The 20,980-nt window shown below is 39.0% G+C and overlaps 1 protein-coding gene across 1 annotated transcript; it reads right to left on the bottom strand.

Moving 5' to 3' along the window:
• Positions 1-12,847: 12,847 nt before the first annotated feature.
• Positions 12,848-20,661, bottom strand: GAL (galanin and GMAP prepropeptide). Its single transcript, XM_053946072.1, has 6 exons — positions 20,533-20,661; positions 20,312-20,392; positions 19,632-19,686; positions 18,560-18,646; positions 15,395-15,472; positions 12,848-13,150 (listed from the first exon to the last, which is right to left on the bottom strand). Exons 2-6 carry the CDS (start codon positions 20,390-20,392, stop codon positions 13,098-13,100), a joined length of 354 nt encoding a protein of 117 aa, XP_053802047.1. The 5' UTR covers positions 20,533-20,661; the 3' UTR covers positions 12,848-13,097.
• Positions 20,662-20,980: the final 319 nt, after the last annotated feature.

Consider the following 20,980-nt stretch of genomic DNA (forward strand, 5'->3'; position numbering starts at 1 on the left):
CGAAGAAGCAGGCTTGTGTGCGAAGCTGGCAGACTGCTGGAGGACGCTGGCTGCCACTCTCCTGCCTGTGGAATTCACTCTCAGCATGACAATGGAAGGCGTTCCAAGACAACTTTCCTGGGTTTTGACGGAGTCCTAATGCGTGCCTGTCGGAGAAGTGCCTCGGGAGACAAGACTCATGATATCATGATCATCAAGTCTCAGTTTATTGCAACAAATTATAAAGTTTATATATACTTGTTAATTAGTTCATGCATATTGCAAAAGCCAAGCTCATGATTGGTTGCTGTCTGATTTGCGCATCTGTCTTGTTCGGTTGCTCTTGCTGTTCTTGTGATTGATACTTTTTGGTTCTTCTCTATGTATTTCTACATACCAAGCAGTTTTTAGCATTCTGATTCTTGCAAACTCTGATTTCTACCTATCCTGATTTCTATACCCAGCGTCATGCTGACCGTTGCAGCAGTCACGTAGCCCCTCATATTTTGACTAATTTTACAGTTTCATGTCCCTTGCTGTTTAACCATTCTTCTGCTAAGCTCTCTACACTTCCCCTGTTTTCTTTTTGCACAACAAGGTGTGCATTCAGCATTTTCTGCAAAAGTTGTTATAGAAAGTGGTGCAGACACCTGTCTCCCTTCAATCTCAACAGTCAGCACCAGGGTACGGCTCGCAAGTGTCATCCTACTAATACCGCTCACCGTGGTTGCTGCAGGCTGAGTGGGCCAAGACTCAGGCCAATTACTTGGATCGATGACGCTAGTATCTGCACCCGTATCTAAAAGTCTTTTAAGCACAATGCTATGTTCTTGATGAATCAGGCGGCAAGATTTTTTGGGGCGGGTGTTAAGGTCTAGGGTAAGCAATGCAAGACCTCCTGTTGAACCAAATCCTTCCGGGGTTCTAGGGACCTGGGACATAGGTTCCAATCCCTTGGTCATTTGTGGGAGTGGGATTAGCTGAGCAATTCTTTGACCTTTTGGTACCGTCACCGGGGGATATGACGTATGAGCGATGATCATAATTTCGCCGCAACAATCGGCATCGATGATTCCTGGTTCCACAAAGAGGCCTAATATAGCGGCTGAAGAGCGGCCAATAATGAGTCCTCCCATAGTTTGTCCGTGTATTTGTAGGGGGCCATGGATTCCCGTTGGAATCTTATATGGTTTTGAGGTCAAGAGATCAGTCTCTACTGCGGCTGCCAAGTCCAAGCCGAGGCTCCCGCAGGTGGCAGGTTGGAGTTGCTGGGAGGTTTCGCTCCTGCAGTTGCCATTTGTGTCCCGGCGCGGCCGCTGTTCGCGCTGCTCTGGGAGTTTCCCTGCTTCTTTCGGCATGCATTGGAGTTGTGGGTATTTGATTGGCATCTGCGGCACCAAACTCCTGTCGCTCCGCATTCTTTTCGAATGTGACCTAAGTTTCCACAGCGGTAGCATCTTGGTCGTGCCTCTCCAGTAGTGTTAGAACGGGGGCGCGCAGCTGCAGCTTGAAGGGGAGCAAGGGCTGCTAAAACCTGATTTTGAGAGCTTATTGCTTGTTCTCATAACCCCTGTCCTATTTCTTGTAAAGCATTAACTATTAACGCCTGAGACCCAACTGGCACTGAAGCAGCCTTCTCTAACAATGCTTGGACGGTCCAATCTCCAGGAAAGGAAGTAATCAAATTTCTGGTTGTAGAGTTGCTATTCTGCAGTATACACTGTTTGAGTAGGGCATCCTGCATATAATCGGCCACCCCTGCTTTGGACAATGCTTCCATTATCTTATCCACGAAGGTGCCAAGAGGCTCCTCTCTACCCTGTTTAATCCCCATATACATTGGGACTCCACCCGGGGTTTTGACCTTGTCTATCGCTCTTCTTGCTACTATTGTGGCTTCACTTAATTTGTCAGGTCCTAGGGCAGCCTGTTGTTCTAGACGTACATGGACACCCTCTACCAGAAGCTCGGCTACAGTAAGCCCTGCTAAAGGGTCACCCTGAGCCCTAGGTAAATTGGCGCTTCTTACTGCTTCCTCTCTCCAGCGTGCCTCAAAAAGTAAGCGTTGATGCGGGGTAAAAATCAATTTGGCCATTCCCCTAACATCGGACGGCAATAAGGTATGAGCATTAAAAATAAAATCAAGCATTTGCCTAGCGGGCTCACTGGTAATACCATAGCTCTCTACAGTGGCACGCAGCTGTGTTACAATTTTCTAGTCAAGGCTCTGGACCTGCGCAGTGTACCCCCCTTGAGCATTTGGCGTAAATATCACTGGAAAAGCAAGGGTTTCCTGTGCTGCCGTGAAGAGCTCAGCGTCCCCCGTCTGCATACCCTCCCGTGCGACAGCAGCCCATACCTCACGTCTTTCCTTAGCCATGGCCTCCGCGAGGTCAGATTCTGCCCCAGGGACAGGCTCCTGGCCGGGAGACGGAGGATGTTGCAGGGCGGGTGCTACAGTAACGTTTTGTATGCCTGGAGGGGGACGCGGCGGTGGGGGTAAAGGGGGAGCTGACGGTCGCACTTCAATGCCACCAGTGTCTGTGGGAGGTACAGGCATTACAGAAGCAGAGATGGGGACGGGAAAGTTTGTGAGAACCGGAGGATTTGGCTCACTGGAGAGAAGTGAGGGTTCATATTCCTTATTTTTCTCCTGAGCTGTTCGTACCCCTTCCACTGCCCTTTTTTCTGCCTGACACATCAACAATTCGTTATTCGTTATGGACCACTCTCCAAAGTTTACTCATTTTCAGGCCCGGTTTATCATCATCTAACACTAATTCCCACAACTTATCCCCATATCTTCTCCATTCTGAAAGTTCATGAACAGTATGGGGGTTTACAAAAAAGCCATAAGAATGAGCATGATGTAAGAGCGAAGGGAGATCCTTATCTAAGTCAATCCCCCTAACCTGTCTTTTTCTAAGAAAAGTATTAAATAAATCATATGCTGCTTGCCTGTCCATGGTTGCGTCGGTACCGTTACTGGCCCCTTCAAGCTTCGGCAGCATGTATCGGCTGAGCCCACCACTGTGGTCACTCAGGGCGCGGAGCAAAAACTGGCAGCTCTGTCGCCGTCCTTCCAGCTGCAGGACCCGAACCCAACGGAGCACTTCTCCTGCCCTTGCCTCGTATCACGTCGGGGTCACCATTTGTCGGAGAAGTGCCGCGGGAGACAAGACTCATGATATCATGATCATCAAGTCTCAGTTTATTGCAACAAATTACAAAGTTTATATATACTAGTTAATTAGTTCATGCATATTGCAAAAGCCAAGCTCATGATTGGTTGCTGTCTGATTTGCGCATCTGTCTTGTTCGGTTGCTCTTGCTGTTCTTGTGATTGATACTTTTTGGTTCTTCTCTATCTATTTCTACATACCAAGCAGTTTTTAGCATTCTGATTCTTGCAAACTCTGATTTCTACCTATCCTGATTTCTATACCCAGGGTCATGCTGACCGTTGCAGCAGTCACGTAGCCCCTCATATTTTGACTAATTTTAGTTTCATGTCCCTTGCTGTTTAACCATTCTTCTGCTAAGCTCTCTACACGTGCCTCCTTGTAAATTCTTGCTCGTGCCCTGAGGCTCCCAGATGCAGAGAACACGGTGGGGCAGCTGCTGAAAAGAAGGGCAGCGGTGAGTTTGTCAAGAAGCAAGAACATAGGCAGCTGACTGTGCTTGGCAAGGATCAGCTGCTGCATGCTTGCACTTGCCTTCAGTGCGCACAGAAGCCCGCTGCTCTGCTGCTTCGTTTTTCCCATTCAGGCAATTGCACCGTATTGAAGCTGAGGCAGGCTGTTCAGCTTTGCTGCTTTTCAGCAGCTCAGCTACCCTAATGCAGCGTGACAGCTCTCGAGATTTTTTTCCTTCGCCAGGCTGGAAGCTGTCCGCTACTACCAAGAGCTGGGCAGGAGCGGGCAGAGAGCATGGCCATCTGCCAGCAGTTTGCAGCTTGCCCGGGAAAGTGCAGTGTCCTTGGACTGTGTAGCAAATCCAGTTTCTTTGCAGGATAGGGGTTTGGCAGTTTGCAAAATGTGCTTGGGACTGTCAGGGCGTGACGCTTTTGAGGAGGACGGGAACAGAGAAGTCCAGATCAGAAGGCAAAGAAAATGGGCTCTCTCTTTATTTCAAATGTACCACTCTATATATAGGGAACATTGAGAAGACTAATTTCATTAGTCTTAGGGTAAAAACATGTGTCACCATTGGTGTGCAGTGAATGACGCACAGTAGCAGAACATATCTATAAACAATGTGAATAACAAGATCGATTAGAGAATTAATTACATTCTTTCCCAACTGTTTCCCAGGCTGTTGCCTGGTTAGAAAACCTTTCTCTTTCTCTCTGACTGAGCTGAGAATACCCAGAAAGGCAGCACAAGTTTGAGGCGGTGGCAGATTTGTTCTGGGACACATTCTTGGTTGTTGGGATTTTTTGGAGGTGGCCACCCACCCAGGGCCACACGCCCCTGAAGACAAAGATGTTCCAGCAAGGGCTGCGGCCTGTTCTCTTCTTTGCTGACTATATTGGCACTGAGCTGTAAAAAAAGAAGCATGACTAGAAAGAGTGTTACTTTTAGTCTAAATTTGTAAATGATATTTGGAATACATTGTTAAATGACAAGATGCTCTTTTAAAAAATGGTATCTTAAGGGAAAAGGTCAGTTTGCAAGAGGTTTTTAGACAGGTGTTTCTGGGGAAAAAATATAAAAAAGGCATCTAAGGTTTTTAGCCATACCATTTTTAAGACTGAGTCAAAACACTGATCCTTCCTATAGGAGGAAGAGAGGACCATAAATGCGAACCATTTCAAAATGGACTTCTATATGGTCCTGGTTGGGATTACTTGACATAATTTCTTGTCACGTCAAGGGTCTGCGCTTAGCTCTCCAATCACTTCCTTCCCTGAAATTCATCTGCATTTGCTCCTTTCTCCAGAGTGCCTCTTCCTTAGTGGTGGTATACTCCATCTATGCACTAGACTATTCAACTAGGGTGTCTGTCTCATACTTTCTAGTTAAAATTGGCAGGAACGGAATGGATACTTACAGTTGCTTCTATACAATAGTCTTCTTTGGACAAGTTTTCTTTCAACAATGTTCAAGCAGCAATAGCAAACAGGAAGTACAGCTTGCAGCAGGGAAACACAGTCTTCTGCTTTCTCAAATTTCCTGGAGTTAAATACATGCCAAAAGGCTTTGCATAGTACTACTACTGTCTTGTAGGAATACTTGATAGAATCCTACCTTTGATCAAATTACTAATGGGCTACTTTTCCACAAGGAAGAAAATTTGTCTTCTAGTCGTACGTTTTCAGTAAGTTGGAAAGATGAACTTGTGCATATGTCATTTGGAATGTACTCCTACTTTTTCATAAGTTTCACAACCTTCTTTAGAGAATATTCACTCCGTGTAACTTCCAAAGAAGAACTCTAGGCATCTTCATTCTATTGATGTCATTTTTTTTCCTACCACGCTGTTCTTTTTTGATATTCAACTCATTTTTACCACTAGAAATATTTTTCCATGACACCTCTGGAAAAGACCAGCTCTGTTGACTCCATAGTGCAGCATCAGTCCATTATTTCTAATGATTTCAACATGGTCCCAACCATATCTGACAGCTAGACAGCAGAGCTTAGCAACAGTGAATGGGAATATCTTCGGAAAAATCGCAGTCCATTTCCCAGGAAGGGCTTGCTTTCTGCCACTGCCAATTTTCCCAGAGATATTGTCTGGTAAACACTTGCAGCAGAAGAGTCTTCTTGCACAAACCTTGGGAGAAGTTCTGTCTCCCATTTCCTAGTGAATGCAAAGAGGGTTAAAGTGCTGCTTCCAACCCTTCTGTGCACTTTCTGTACCAAGACAGGGGTGACACCGGAAAGAAGTTTTTGATTTCTCTTCAGAACACAAGGCACATCATCACCTCATTCATCTTTTTCTGGGACTCCTAGCATCTAAAGACTAAGAGGCTCTCTTGCTTGCTAAAGTGTGTTCAGCAAAAAATCTTTGTCCCATCAGCAAATTGGAACACAACTACAATAGAGTCAATTCCAATGCTGGCAGGGCAATACCCTACCCTAGTAGTAACATGCCACTATAAGAAGACTGCGTAAAAATATTCCTGTACAAAGTAATCAGAGGGAAAATTAAAATTAGGCAGAACTGCACATGGTTCTGGAAAAAAACTCCTGCAACGGTCTTACAGCCATCATTTGCTGGTATCATTTTTAATCCTTGGGGTTCTTTTTAATTTGGTATAAGATAAAATATGACTGCATCTTGACGGTTTCTTAATAGAAATACAACTATTTCTTAATAGCATAGAAGTAAGCCATTTGAATATGTGCAAATGGCCTTTTGGAAGTCATATGCTATAGCGCACTGTGAAAGTAATTAGCTAGAAATAGAAATGCAAAGGTTGAAAACTATTTGGAATCAAGGAAGTCTAAGGTGATAGAAGAAGAAGAAAACAGCAGTTTTCTTCTTCTGGTGAAAAAAAAAGAGGAGGCAATTGTACAGTGCAGGTGCATTGCTTCACTTCCTGAAAAACGGAGTAGGTTTGCTATTGCCAATGGTTTTCATTAGGAAGGAAGAGATTCCTTTGGAGAAAAAAGATTTCCAACTGACTACATCAATGTTATGATACTTAATTTCACCAATCATGAACAAAAATTCTCATCACTTGCTATGGAAGTCATGATGGTCACGGAGACAAGGATGTCTAGGCCATGCATCAGGAACATAAAGAAGCATTAGATTGCAGGTGAGACTGAGCTCCTCTACTAGTGAGAAGAGACGTGCAACAAAGACATTGTCCTTTAAGAGTCTTCAGGGTTAACAGCAGATCCCATTTTTTCACGTGAAGTATTTATGAAGCGCATTAACCTTGAAAATGGGATGTTTTCAAAAACCTGTTGACAGTATCTCTTCTAATGATATGCGGTTCTCATCAGTAGAGAAAGAAAAGCACTTTTTTTTCAAACTGTTGTGTGCTCTTAAACAATCGACAAGAAAAAGAGTATTTTTTCATGCTGGAAATGATATTAACTACAAAAATGCCTTGTAGCACACTTGGCACGGTAGTCTCTTGATGAGTAACATTTTTTGACAAGTTTCACATTGACTATTTTTCAACTTGAATTCATGGCGCCTTTGTACTTAGGAAGCATCCGTGAAGAATTTCTTGGATTTTATTTTGTACTCAATCTTAAATGCAATGCAGGTTCTGCATTCTGCCATCTGTCTAGCTTTCCCATTTGATGCAGCTTCTGGGAGGTATTTTCAGCCTCAAGGACTACCTGCAAGAACGATGTTAAATACATGCATTTTACTCCTTGCTTCATGCAAAACTATTTTTCCTTTACAGCACAATAATAAGAGGAAAATAATGATGATAGATTCAGTTCTTGTAGTAATACAAAGAGGATTATTATCATCATTACAAACCAAGCAAGTCATATTTCTTGCATATGCAGTGCAACCACTAATGCAAATGACCCTGTCCATTCAAAATTAATCTCTATCATAGTAGTAGATAGAATTTTTCTATTGCTATTTTGCTTCAACCAGAAGATTAATTCTTTTAACAGCCAACTCATGATTGCAACCTAACGTCCAACTACTGCTTTCAAAGGGTTGAGACATGTCTGTTTAGAAAACGATACGGTACGGTACACAATAGCAGATCAGGTCATACACATTCAAAAGAAAAAAAGATCCAAGGACAGAGTCATTCACATCCGCAAGCTCTCAAGAATGTACAGGTCAAATGTCTCCAGAAAACTAGGCTGGTGGCAAAAATTTTCTACGTTGGCACCAGCAGAAGCAGCTGCTATCTTTATAGGATGCAATCTTACTTACAGCACCCTTCAGAGCAATCTTCTGTACCCCTGCCCAGTACACCTTCGGCTCTATTCCTTGGACTTCACTTTTGCAGTTCCACAGGGTCCTGCAAACGGACTCAAAGTTCAGGTCATAGATTTCCAAGATTTAGAAATCTTGTGTTAAGTTGATTTATTTCATATTTCTTTTGTCCTGTCAAAGCATACTGAAAGATGAAATATGTCAAGTATGTCACGTGTATTTTGCATGTTAGTTCTCCTTCACATTCAAACTTCTCACAGACCCCTGTGATGCCTTACTGGAAAAAATATAGAGCTGCAAAAAGTGGTTCCAGGGAGGTAGAATAGTCAGAAAACAATGGAAACAATCTAATAATCGAACTTTGAATTTCTGAATAGAATTGCACCGTGTAAGGTCAAAATAGAAGATTTCAATTCTTTTCATATAAGGATGAGTGTGGGGAAGAGAGAAAAGAGAGAATCCAGATAGGCCTTTTTTTTTTTTTTAAACAGTTCCAGGAAAAAAATTGTCTTAACTTGGAAGTATAGCATTCAATATTTTTATACAGCATGAGTTCTCATTACCTAATAATATGATTTGTAGAAATGAATTGGAAAACAGGAAATAAACTAAGAAAAATATAAAGAGATGAGTTTTCTCTCACAGTTTAAGGTTTTCTTTGTATTTCAGATTAAAAATATTAGGTAGCTAAATGGTCAGCTATTATTTTAAAAAGCATCTGGACATCAAAAGGTATAAATTTCTGCAGGACTTGGATGTCAGGTATTCCTGAAAACCTTGATTTCACTGCTGCCCAAACTTGTTACAATCCACTTCAATGCAGCTGTATTTCAGATGCTCAGTGAAACTCTTCATGGAATGCATATCGTTTAGAAATCATCTGCAGAAAAAGCTAGATCCTTTTGAAGATCTTTTTCCGGAAATGGCATTTCAATTCTTTGTACAAACACACAGATGGGATTCCTGCTGTCTTCTTCAGGCCACTTCCTCCAGAGACCTCTCCATTAAGTCTTTATAGTTCTACTCTTCTGGTGATCCAAAGTTAGCACTGGCATTGTCCAACTGCATGGAATTACTGTATGCTAGATCTGCACACGGAGGACTTCTTTGTGCAGCATCACGTGAGCGGTACTAATGTCACCCTGTTGCTAGAAACTCAGCTAGCTCAGCTGGCTGACAGCTGGATCTTAAAGGACAAGATTGTGCACTGATTTTGGAATACAAATGAGGTACTAAAAAGGAGGCTGGAGGATTTCAATATTTCTGCCTCCAGCTTCAGCAACACTAAATCTTGGTCTTATGCATTCTTTTTGGCCATTTTAGTAATGAGATTTTCTGATACATTCTTTCTAGCTGAAATTGGTCCTAGTAGATATAAGCACACTTTTAGGTAGGTAAAAGTAGACTAGGAAAGAGAACATTCAGATATTCAGACTATAAAAGATAACACTCATGTCTTCCCATTCAAGCCAGTGAAGAAAGCAGACAGGAGCTCTTCAGATAACATGCTATGTGAATTGAAAAAATCTGTCCTTATTTGAGGCAAGTGAGAAACTCACACAAGGAAATACAGTTCAGACAGATGAAAGGGTCACATATGATGCCTAATCTAATACTTTTAATGTTTGAACGAAACGAGATTTCTTGAAGTACAATCCTATACAAGAAAGGTGAATTTGCAGAAGCAATTGAACTGGGTCTGTTTTATAAACACAATGTTTTTTAATTCAGCTGAGGATTCAGGAAGGCAACCTTGACATTAAAAGGATTTAGAAACATATAAATATCAAAACTGGCAGTTCATTAGCTTTAACAGTCTCTTTACGATAAGATTGATTTGGAACTTCTCCTTGTAGTGGGTCTGAAGCCATTATGAATGCTGCAATATTAAAAAAAAAAAAACAAACAAAAAAACCCCAACCAAACCAACCAAAACAACTTTCTTAAAAAGCTTTGAGACACCAGAGAAATTATGATTTTTAGGGGTTAAGTAGTCCTTTAAAATTGTCTCTGGGAAAAGACATAAAAAACCTCTAATGACTGTGAACTATATTACAAAAGCACAATGAAGCATGTAAGGGGCAAGAGCCTGTAATAAAAATACTATGCTGGGTTCATCTGTTGAAAGCATTCCAGAATGGTCGAAATGACCATTCAGATGCTGTGGGAGGGAAAAAAAAAAAAAAAAAAAAAAAAAGGAAAAAAATATTTGGAACATATTTTCCCATTCCAAGAGGGTATAATGGCTTTATTTCATTTTGTTCCTAAGCCTATGTAATATCTTATGAACTGTTTTACAATAGAGAATGAGAGTGTGCACACTAACCATACAATTTGGATGGGTCTCTTTTACTTTAACCAACAGATATGCAGCAGATATGGTTTAGCACTCCACAATTCAGTCCCTGAAAGTGAATATGTGGATGAGTGAATGAGTGTGGCAGATTTAACCTAACTGTCCAGTCCATCAGAATCCCTCATTATCTTTAGAAGTGCTTTGCTATAGCTCGTGATCTGGACATGTCTCCCTATCTCCACTTTTGAGGTTTAAAAAAACATTTTTAGTGGACTGTGTACAATGAGTCTGAGTTATATTTCCAGACTTAATTTGGAGCATCACTATGTGTATGTAAAATTAGAGTTGGTTTTCTCTGCGTACATAATTTGCTTGCATCAGCATTTAATCTCATCTTCCATTTTATTGTCCAGTCATTCAGCATCATGCAAGCCTTCTGTTCATTGTCAGAGTTAAATTTGCATGAAGGGTAATTTCATATCACTGGCAAACATTACAAGAAATGTTTACTCTTTTGGGGTTTTTTATTTGGCTTTTGTCTGTAGTGTAAATATAAGTTTGACCTAATCCTACATGACAATGGAATAGAATATTCCATTATTCTCTATCATTTATTGCTTATTTGCAATACTATGACATGGAAAAGGGGATTTTTAAATTCTTATTTTCTAGGGAAATGTCACATTCTTTTAATGTCCATTTGCTCCATTGAAACTTACTGTTTTCAAATTGTGGATTAAAGGACATTGGATATTTTTATCAGGTGTTTGTCCAAGAGGTTCATTATGGAGGTGTTATTCTAAATATTTGCAGAACTTATGTTTAAGGTTAAATGATTTAAGACATACTTTAAATAAAAATGAGTGTTAAAAAAATATTAATGCTACTGAAATTGCAAAATTTATCCAGAAGAACTCCTACTGTGGTTCCCCCCCTTCATGTTTGCAAAGAGGCATTACAAGGGTGAAAAAACAAGCTGAGAATTTTACCTGTCTCTATTTCAGAATATTATCAATATGTGTTTGAATGCAGAAATTATTAAATGAAAGTATGTAGACTGCTTTTGATAATTAGTTTATAATAATCTGGTTTCTATAATATATACATATAACAGTGCAGCACAATGTAAAACCTTGTGAGCCTCCCTGTTTAGACAGTGATGTAAATCTTCCTGATTCTATGAGTTTTCCACTATTTCAAATAATCTCAAATTTCAGAATTTTGAATAACCATTCTAATAGGATGACTCCAACTCTAAGGAGCTGAAGGTATGCTAATTGGATCAAAGTAATAACTGTTACATAATTCTATCCTATTATTTATAATTTTTTATCCTTTTTGAAAAGGAAAGAAATTCAATGCTAAAATGAAGTTCCTTTTATTTGATCATAGATTCAGCTGCTTTGCCAGAGATGGATTGCTACTGAATTTTTCAAATAGATCCTGGATTTAACAATCAATGAGCTCAAGTCCATGAAAGTAATTGAAAAGAAAACCTCTTGATTTAAGTGATATTACGTGAGAAGTGTGGACATTACTAGTGGAAATGTGAGTTTGGACTTACTGAGCTACACTTATGTACAGAGGTTAAATTTCACTTTGTTCTTTTTTTCACATTTTGGGAAGCCCATAAATTTGCCAAATAATGTTGAACTAGCAGTATGTATATTAGCAGTGTATACTTTTTCCATTACTCTGAAAAAACAAAAAGAAATCCAGTAAAACATAGTGTGAAGTTTTGCTCAGAAGTTCACGGGATCTGATATGAAGTGTATTTTCACACTTTGGAAAGTGAAAACATCAGACATGAGATCAGAGGCTGGGTGATTATCACAGGAAGAGCATAGCCTGAATAGCTGGGTGGGTACAAAGCATACACTAGTGGCTTGGCTTTTAGAATTCTGCTATGCTAAAAGTGAAAAACAGATTAGATAATAAAGGTCTGCAAATCTTCTGTCAGTCTGTGCCCTCCAGTGCATGTCAATATTTTGAAAGGATGTTATTTCATTGCACTGTGCAGAAGCTGAAAGTCATCTGAATATGAAAAACCTTTCTAAGGTTCTGTAACCTCTCAAACCTTTCCTCAGTCTTGATCTGACATTTATTGTGTGCAGGCCTAGCAACCTGGTCCAGTACATCAAAGCTGTTTTGCATGGCTTAAACATGGATCCAAGCTGGACTCAGAATGAAGCCTCTCATTAAGTATATTTTTAATCTTGCAGCAGCCAGGGGCTTTTCTTCATTAAGACTGTAGCCCCAGTGTTCTCAATGACATGGGAGTCCTACACATAAGGTTAGTGTAAACCTGCACAGAACACTTAAATTTGCATTGCATCAAGGTATGCTCCAGCCAATGCGTTGGTGTAGTACAGGTGAATAATATGAAATTTACTATGCACAGGAGTTTATGTCATGTCTATGAAAATATGAACAGGAAGTAATGTTTCCGTGAAGCACAGAAGTGTAGACAGATCTGTGACTTAAAATGATTCTGCATGGCAGCACTCTGAAGTTGTTTTTCTGTTATTTAAAGTACCATATATATATATATGTGTGTGTGTGTGTGTGTGTGTGTATATTTTATTATGCTCTAATATTGCAGAGTATAGGTGCAGTGTAATCTTACAATTTACCCCAGGCTTTCTATATGATGCATTGTGTGCTGGTATGTACATAATTTTAAAATGAAACAACTTTGTTGCTCTTTATTTTTATTTTATCATTTACCTACAGAAAATATTTACCAAAGCAAAATTATACACGATGACATTGCAGGAGAGGGAGGGAAGGAAAAAAAAAAGCAAAAAATAATCCAACAAACCAACCAGAGGGAAGAACACTGTTTACCATTTATCAGATAAGTGCAAACTATACTTCTTAACTTAAGTTCATTTTGGTCTTTTGTTTAGAATTCAGTCTAAATCTACACTGCAACAAAATAAAAATGCATTCTTCAAGACTGGTTCATTTCCTCTGGTGTAGGTAGCTTGTCAAGTGCTCCCACCTCTGAAAAACAGGAAAAAAAAATATAATTAATACATATGTAAATATGCATAGCAGTTAAGTAATGAAATCCAGTTTCAGTAATAAAATTTTTTAATACTTTTCTCAACTATAAAAGACAAATCTTGAACTTGTCATATTTTAATTTATAAAATACTGGGTTTTTTTTTCTTTTGAATGTCAATAATATCTTCCTGATATAATTTTAACATTTTAGAAAAAGCAGTGACAGAACAACAATTATATTAATTTTATTATGTCAATTGATATTGCTGGATCCCACCATCTCATAAGACTTAATATTATCTAATTACAGCTGCCATTCTACAGGTTGCTCTTTATGAGAAGCACTTAAAGCTGGAGGGAGTAATTTCCAAGAGAAAGAGATGAAGGGCACTTGTAGTTATTACCACAGTACTTCTTAGCAGCAAAAGTACTGCCTTTTTCTTGCAGATTAAAATGTATACCTGATCTGAATAACTATTGCCTGAATCTGAACCCCATGAGTGGGGCTTTCCCCCTTCCCCCACCAAGGAACATATCTAAACCAATGCATTTAATGTAGTAAAATTTCATTTAAGCAAATGTGCTGAAGGATTTATACCATTAAAAAATATGGTTTTCACCTACTTAATTTACAGTTCTAGGTTCGTGTAAGAGTTTGTACTAAGCCTTTCCAATAAATATTGTTAAAAGATAATATGTAATAACATTCTGTGTCTGTTGCAACCTGAGACTACAGGAACTATGTCTGCAAAAAGCCAGATCTGGAGATTCATTTTTTGTTTTTCATGAGGACATGGTAATGCCACCACCTTTTCTGAGTAAAAACAACTGTTTGTGATCACTGTCCTAAGAAGGGAGCCTTTTAAGCTCATTTGTTGCAGGGAAGACGTAATTTGTAGGTCTGTGAGATGCTTTTTATTTTCTTGTCTGATTTAGCAGCTTTTAGCCTACATAGGTGGTGTGTGATTGAGCTTATTTTACACCCTTTTTGCTGTGTCCAAATACTGATTTTACTTCCTAGGCTCACCTAGCAGAGTAAAGGAGAGTTTTGGGCTCTTTCTTCACAGTGGTACAACAAACAAACTACTACTTTGTCTATAGTAAATATATATGCTAACAATCTACTTTAAATATGTACTTGAATTATTTCAGGCCCTTAGGACTAACTATAAAGAGGTTTTGTTTTCAAATGCAAAATCAATTCCATAAACACTGGGTTCACATTTTCAATAATAAGAATTATTTTCCTTGGGTGGATACAAATAATTCAGAAAACAATGAGTAAAAAGCATCCCAGGTATGCAGAAAATGAACCAATCTGTTGAAAGTCTCTTTTAATAATGAAACTAAAACGCAAATGTGCACATAGTTCCACAGCATACACTTGCTACAAAGTTGCTTATAATTCGTTATTATAAGTATATATATATAATATATATATAAATAATATATATTATATATAATATATATATTGTACATATATTATATATATATAAAATAATTTGTTATTATAAGTAAGAACATGGAAGTTACCAATTTATTGAACTGTCTACTTTTTGAGACAGAAAAAATCCTCAAACATTTGCAGTAGAATAACTTTTTTCTACCTCTTGGTTTCTTTGCAACTATTGTGTTATGTATATACCTGTATGTTTCTTTGCAACAATCTGTTATGGTTTTATATATTTTGTAGACAAAATTAAGATGAGCTGAAGAGGTTTTTAAAAGCTGAATATTGTGTTTGTTTGGGGTTTTTTAGAGCAAAACTAATGAAAATTCAGAAGCAGATAAATTTCTTCTCCACTGAATTCCATAGTAAAGTTACCATTCTTACAGAATCAGCTGTAAGCTGAGCTGTAAGCTCAGCATTTCAACTGTTGTCACAACTGTGAGGCTGTACAGAGATTTTACTTACTCTTCTGAGCTATTTGCCAACATTCAGCTTAGTCTTGTTGCAATTTTGTTGTGCAGCTTTATTGTAGAATACGTGCAAAAAGGGAGATGTGTTTCTTTTGTCACTAACACGTGATGGAATGCTATCAGAACTCCGCTACATCAGATCTCAACTGAGCTGCAATGTCTCAGGATCACCTGCACTCTGTGTCTGAGAGTGGTGCCAGAGGTGCTGTTGCAAGTCTTGCACACTCAAATCTGCAGCAGATGTGTACATTAAGGGATAGTTTTGCCTCCTCAGTAAATTTCCTACCATAAACTGGGAAAGATTAAAAGGTACTCACTAACCTTTCAGATGCAAGTAAGTCAAAAATTCAATTACTATGCGCACAATGTTTTCATCAGCCAGGGGTCTTCCAAGGTTTCCTGTGGAACAAGCTGGTTGTTACTCACAGTTAACATGATTAAAAAACGTATCATATGAGATATTGTGGCTAAGTTTATGAGTAATCTGGGGAGGGAAAAAAAAAACCCACCAAAAATATCTGAAATTCCTTTTTCCTTAAAATTCTTGACGGAAAACCTCATTTCATGGAAGGGCAAAGCCTCTATGAGGCAGGTAGCCGCAATTGTCAGAATCAAAATCACCCAGCTTTGTATGCCATTGCTGCATAGCAGCTGCTTTGACACCTTAATGGTTGTGGTCTCTAGGCCTTATGAGATCTGTTGCAGAAGAGAGTTATCCTCTGTTCCCAGCTCTCTCCCTTGTGTCCACCTGCGCCTGCAGGGATAGGTTAAATTTCAAATTTAGAAAACAAACTCATCAGCTTTACAGAGCAGTTAAAAGTTCGTTCATGCAGCCTGACTTTGTTCCAAATTAGCCTTTCAAGTGATATAGAAGTGACTTGTGGCCCAAAACCTAGGCCTAGATGTTTTTCTAAAAGTCCAGAAAGCTGTTTTTCACATAGGTATCTAATCCAATACACTTGTCTTCAAGCTTGTGGAAATAGCTTTTTGATGCTGTTTTAATGGCCTAATGGGTGCTTGTTATTGCACTTTTGAGAAGGATGCTTTCAGCATCTGTAAATGAGAGGAAAAAAAAATATCAGCCAGGAGTTGGAGGAAGACACCTTGTTATTTTTAGGAGGATGGAGAACTGCTCTCTATTAAGAACAAATGGTAAATAATTTCCCCAAGATTTTTAACTTTTTGCACACAGATGTGGGTACCAGAACCAACAGTCCATTATTATATCACTGAAAACATTATCAGATGGATCAGAAGGCAGACTGAGCTCTGTAGCACAAATTTAAAACACTGATGAGAGTTGCAAGGGAAACAAAGGTTTCTGGTAAGAGGAGAATAAGCATTTAAGAATGCATTTAATAGGCTTGCACCTAAAAATCTTGTCTTCAGTCTTTGAACTCACACAAAGACATTATTATTATTATTTGCATTAATAATACTCTTTTATTTGAATTTTTCCTTAGCTTTTATTCCCACCTAACCTGTTATGAATTTTTGTTATTATTATATTAGTCACATTTTAATCAAGATTTTATTAGCCATGTGAAATTTATTGGATAAATATTTTTCCTCCATGACCAGGAAATATTGTACTTATGTGCTATTACCTTATGTGCTATTTACTCTGCTATTTAGCTTAATTCTGCATAGTGGATAACTTGCAGATTTCAGTAAACAAACCATTTTGATCTTGTAACTTGAAGATTTGACTAATTATGCTCAGAGATGGTTGTAGTTTTGTTGTGGGTTTTTTTGCTGGACCTAGTGTTAAGTCCCTAATATAGGTTACAAATATTTCTAGGTTATCTGGAGAGCTTATGAATTTTGCAGCATTCCTTCAAGGAGAGCACAGTCCTTTGCAGGAACTCCTTCAAATTAATACAATAATATGTGCATATATTGCCATTTTAAGAAGCTTTTGCAAATAATCAGGAGAAATCCTTCCTTTTCGATTAAAATTTATTTTTATAATACCAATTTAGTAATATAAATTATTATTTTAATAGTATCAAATCAGTAATATAGATTCAATATTACTGATTACCTTATGCATTTCTTATGCATGAGATATATATATATCCTTTGGGTAGGAACTCTGTAATTGTAGGAATCTGTAATAAACTTCTCCTTCAAATAAACATTTGGTGAGGGAAGAGAATGAAGTTCATAGCAGAGGCAGCTGTGTAATTTTTAAGTCTCATCCTGACAAGTTTGGTTGGATTTATCTGCAATTGTGGAGGCTCAACAGTACCCAGCAAGAGGTCCATAAATCCATAAATTCGTATTCCTTTAAGGGACCTGGGATATGCACAAACTGGGATTATAAATCCCTTATTTTTACATTGTTTTTGACTGGTCATATATTCTTTTAACCCTGGTATTTGAGACAGCATGGTTGGTTTCTTTTCCTTAAAAACTAACAAACAAAACTAAAGCACAGCACTAAAAAAATACCACACACAAACTCCAAACCCCCACTCTGTAAATGTGCCAGAACTGAACTGACAGTCCTTCAGAGAGTGTTAACAATTAAGAAATGTATTAATTGTATTAAACTTCTCTTTACAAAGTATGCATGTATGATATTGTAATTAAGCACATGTCCTTTATTTATGAACTTATTTAGTGTTAACTACATTTGTACTGTTCTAGGTGTTATTTAAAATAGGCTCCAAAATCCTTGTTTTGCCCCATTAGTGCAGTGATAAATGTACTCAGGAAGTACTGTGGTCACTTTTATCAGCCTAAGGATGAGATTCATCTCAGCTCACTTTAAATGCCTGCAGCAGGTTTAGTGTCTCCTTAGGAGATAAAACAGGGTTTTTAGAAGTTTATGCACCTTATCCTGAAATAGGTGTTCAAAATAAAGCCTAAAAAATGTCAGCTTCTCTTCATAAGGGAGTCTAGACATACATTTTAGAGGCCCAGCTTCGGATGACAAATCCAGAACAAGGCTGCACTCTTTTCATTGCCATTTTCTAAATTCTGATACATGCAACATCTAAGCATTTTGACTTCAGTTGTGACCAGGTTCTCAATCTTTTAATGAAGATAAGCCACCTTGCTTAATCATAGGAAATACTGAGACTTTGTATTTTCTATAACCTTCATTACTGAAGACACCTTTATGGACTCCTTTGCAAAAAAACCCAATTAACTCTGGAGGGGCTAGAGTGGCATTTGAAATACTTACTTGAACATAGGAAAAGAGAAAAAAACCAAAGTTTTTTTCAAAACAATATGATCTATTACACATTTAAAGCAACAAAATTATGATACATTTTCTAATCACTTAGATATTATAATCTATGACAATATAAAGATCACACTGAGTGGCCAAATGTCATTTTTCTTCCTTTCATATATTTATTAGGATTTCTGTTGAAATGCAGAAATAGTTTTGTATCCAAGTAGTCAGTTCAATAGTAAATAAATTACTTAACATAAAAAACAAATCAAAAATGCTTGTTTCCAGACTTCAATTACCTGCTTTAATATCCTCATCGGGCGGTATTTCACGTTTACCAGTGAAACCATGCTTGTCATTAAATGATCTGTGGTTATCTACTGCATCTGATAAATAAATTAAAAATCAGAGGAGTTAATTGACTCAGTAAAAGCTTATCAATATGACCTGCAACAAAGGATAATTCCTATTATCCAGTCTTAGATGTAAAATAGAAGTCTTTGACAAGCACATTTCCCCACAGTATTTTTTCCAATTTGTTTAGCTCTGCTTTGGGTAAATATACTTCCAGACATTTACAGAAAAAGTTAATACCTTTAAGATGCATTAAACTTTCTTTCTTTTTTTTATGTATCCTTATTGTTAGCTAAAAAGAATGAAGAGTGTCAGAGTAAGCATGTGTAGTATTTGTCTATGTGTTACTGAGACTGAAAATACAGAAACATTGGTGATGAATGTTACCACATTCACAAGAATTAATGGCAAAAGGACAAACATTTGAGACAGCTTAGTTCTGCATTACTTTCCTTACAACCTGCATTTGTTATCTCCACCCATAAACCAGTACTCCTGTATTTTGAACACCTTGTATATTGATTGTTCACATAGTGAACTGTTAACAGTCTTGAGTTTGCAAGTTACTGGTTTAATTTATTTTGCTTTAATTTAAAAAAAAAATTAGTCTTATAAAGTCAAGTAGTGAAAGTTTGTAAAAATATTTAAAGGTGAAATCTGAAATACGTGGAGAGGTACACATTTTGTCATTCTGCCCTTGATGTCTATGATGCTGTAAGGTTTTTTGACACTTCTTGTGGTGACGTATTTGTCATATGAAAATTACAGTTCAGAAGCACAAAATGTGAGCAGATGTGTTTCTGGACATAAGGCCTCCCATCACACTTCTTTAGAAAAGAACAGCTGTTGTCTCAGACACCTCAGTTCTATGATAGGCATGTAACAAACATCTAAACAAGTGTTTTTCCAAATGAGTTTGTTCAGTCTTGGAGATTTAGACAAAATTGCTGTATTCAGAGAAGTGAGTAACACAATTTTTGCATTTTGAAAAAATGAAAAAAGAAGTGCCTTACTTACGTGGCCCAAGTAGATAACCAGCACTATTCAAAGTCCAACCCCTTTTGTCTTTCGCCTTAAAGGAAAAAAACATAAGCATGTTATTGCACGACCTACACTGAAAAGGACATTCTCTTAGCAGAAAGAGTCTTCTGAAGGCTCAAAATCAAGAAAAAAATATTTAAAAATAAAGCAAATCATATTGAAGTAAATATTCATGGTGAGCTCTTGTCCCCCCTTAAGTCTATATTGACATCCTTGTGGTTTGACTGTTTCACACCACATAAGTGATGACTGCAAATCACACTTTGGAGGCAGAAATTTCAACTTTATACTTGAAGTTTATATTACCATCTGACAGCCACCTTAGCAAACAGCAATGTTTCTTTTTATTGCTTGGATTTGCATGACAGCCTCTTCATAAAAGAAGTCCATATGTACATCATCCTTTTGGAGGCCGGTGGGATGCCCATTCAATTTTGGTCTGGCAAGTAGACATTCTTAATCATAGTATTTTTTTACAAGAGAGCTAGTATTCAAAATCTCCAAATTCTTAGCTGGGAAGGAAAAAAAAAAAAGGCAAACTGTTTATAGCCCGAAATGGTTTTGTGTGCTGCGTCTTTTGCAATCCCTATATCTAAGAACAGCGTGTATCCGTGGGAGGTTCGCGGTTCCTCGCTAGCTGAGACACGGATACTTACTGAGAAAACCAGCCCGAGTGTTTCCGAGAGGGTGGTACAGAGGATTAAAGACAGAAACAGGAAACCGGCGCACCTCTGCATCTGGAAGAAACCGCAGCGGGGTAAAAGCTCTGCCTGCCCCGGGGCGCGGGCGGCTGGGTGGGAAGTGGGTGCGAGCGAACGGGCTGCCCAGGGCTGGGCAGCCCAATTCCCGCTGGGAAAAGGGCCGGGGCTGCGGGTACCTTGAGGTGGGGCGGTCTGTCCCTCGCAGTGCTCCCGTGGCGTGGCCGGAGCGAGGCTGGTCCCACGGCGGGCTCTCACTGCGTGGCCGCGGCCTCGCCGCGCTGCCGCCGCGCTTTATGGGCTGCGGAGCGGCCGCGCCGGCGGAGCCGAGAGCCGCCCACCGCCTCCCCCCGCCCCCCCGGGCCATTCCCCCTCGCCGCCCGCCGCTTTTGGAAGGGCAGAAATTACGGCAATCCAATTAGAGGTACTTGGGAGCACGACGCGGGGAGCCGGGAGCTGCGATCAGCCCTGCCCTGTGCCTGCGCCTCCGCCCACGGCATCGGGGGACAAGGGTGCGGCAAGGGAGTGCACATCACTTGTCACAGACTCGGCTACGGGACAGTGCCTGAGAGAAGGTACCTGTGAGAAGTGCTCTGCTCTGCTTCAGAGCACCGCAGCTCCCTGTGG

Source organism: Vidua chalybeata, chromosome 6 (genome assembly GCF_026979565.1).
Source record: "Vidua chalybeata isolate OUT-0048 chromosome 6, bVidCha1 merged haplotype, whole genome shotgun sequence".
Classification (NCBI taxonomy): Eukaryota; Metazoa; Chordata; class Aves; order Passeriformes; family Viduidae; genus Vidua; species Vidua chalybeata.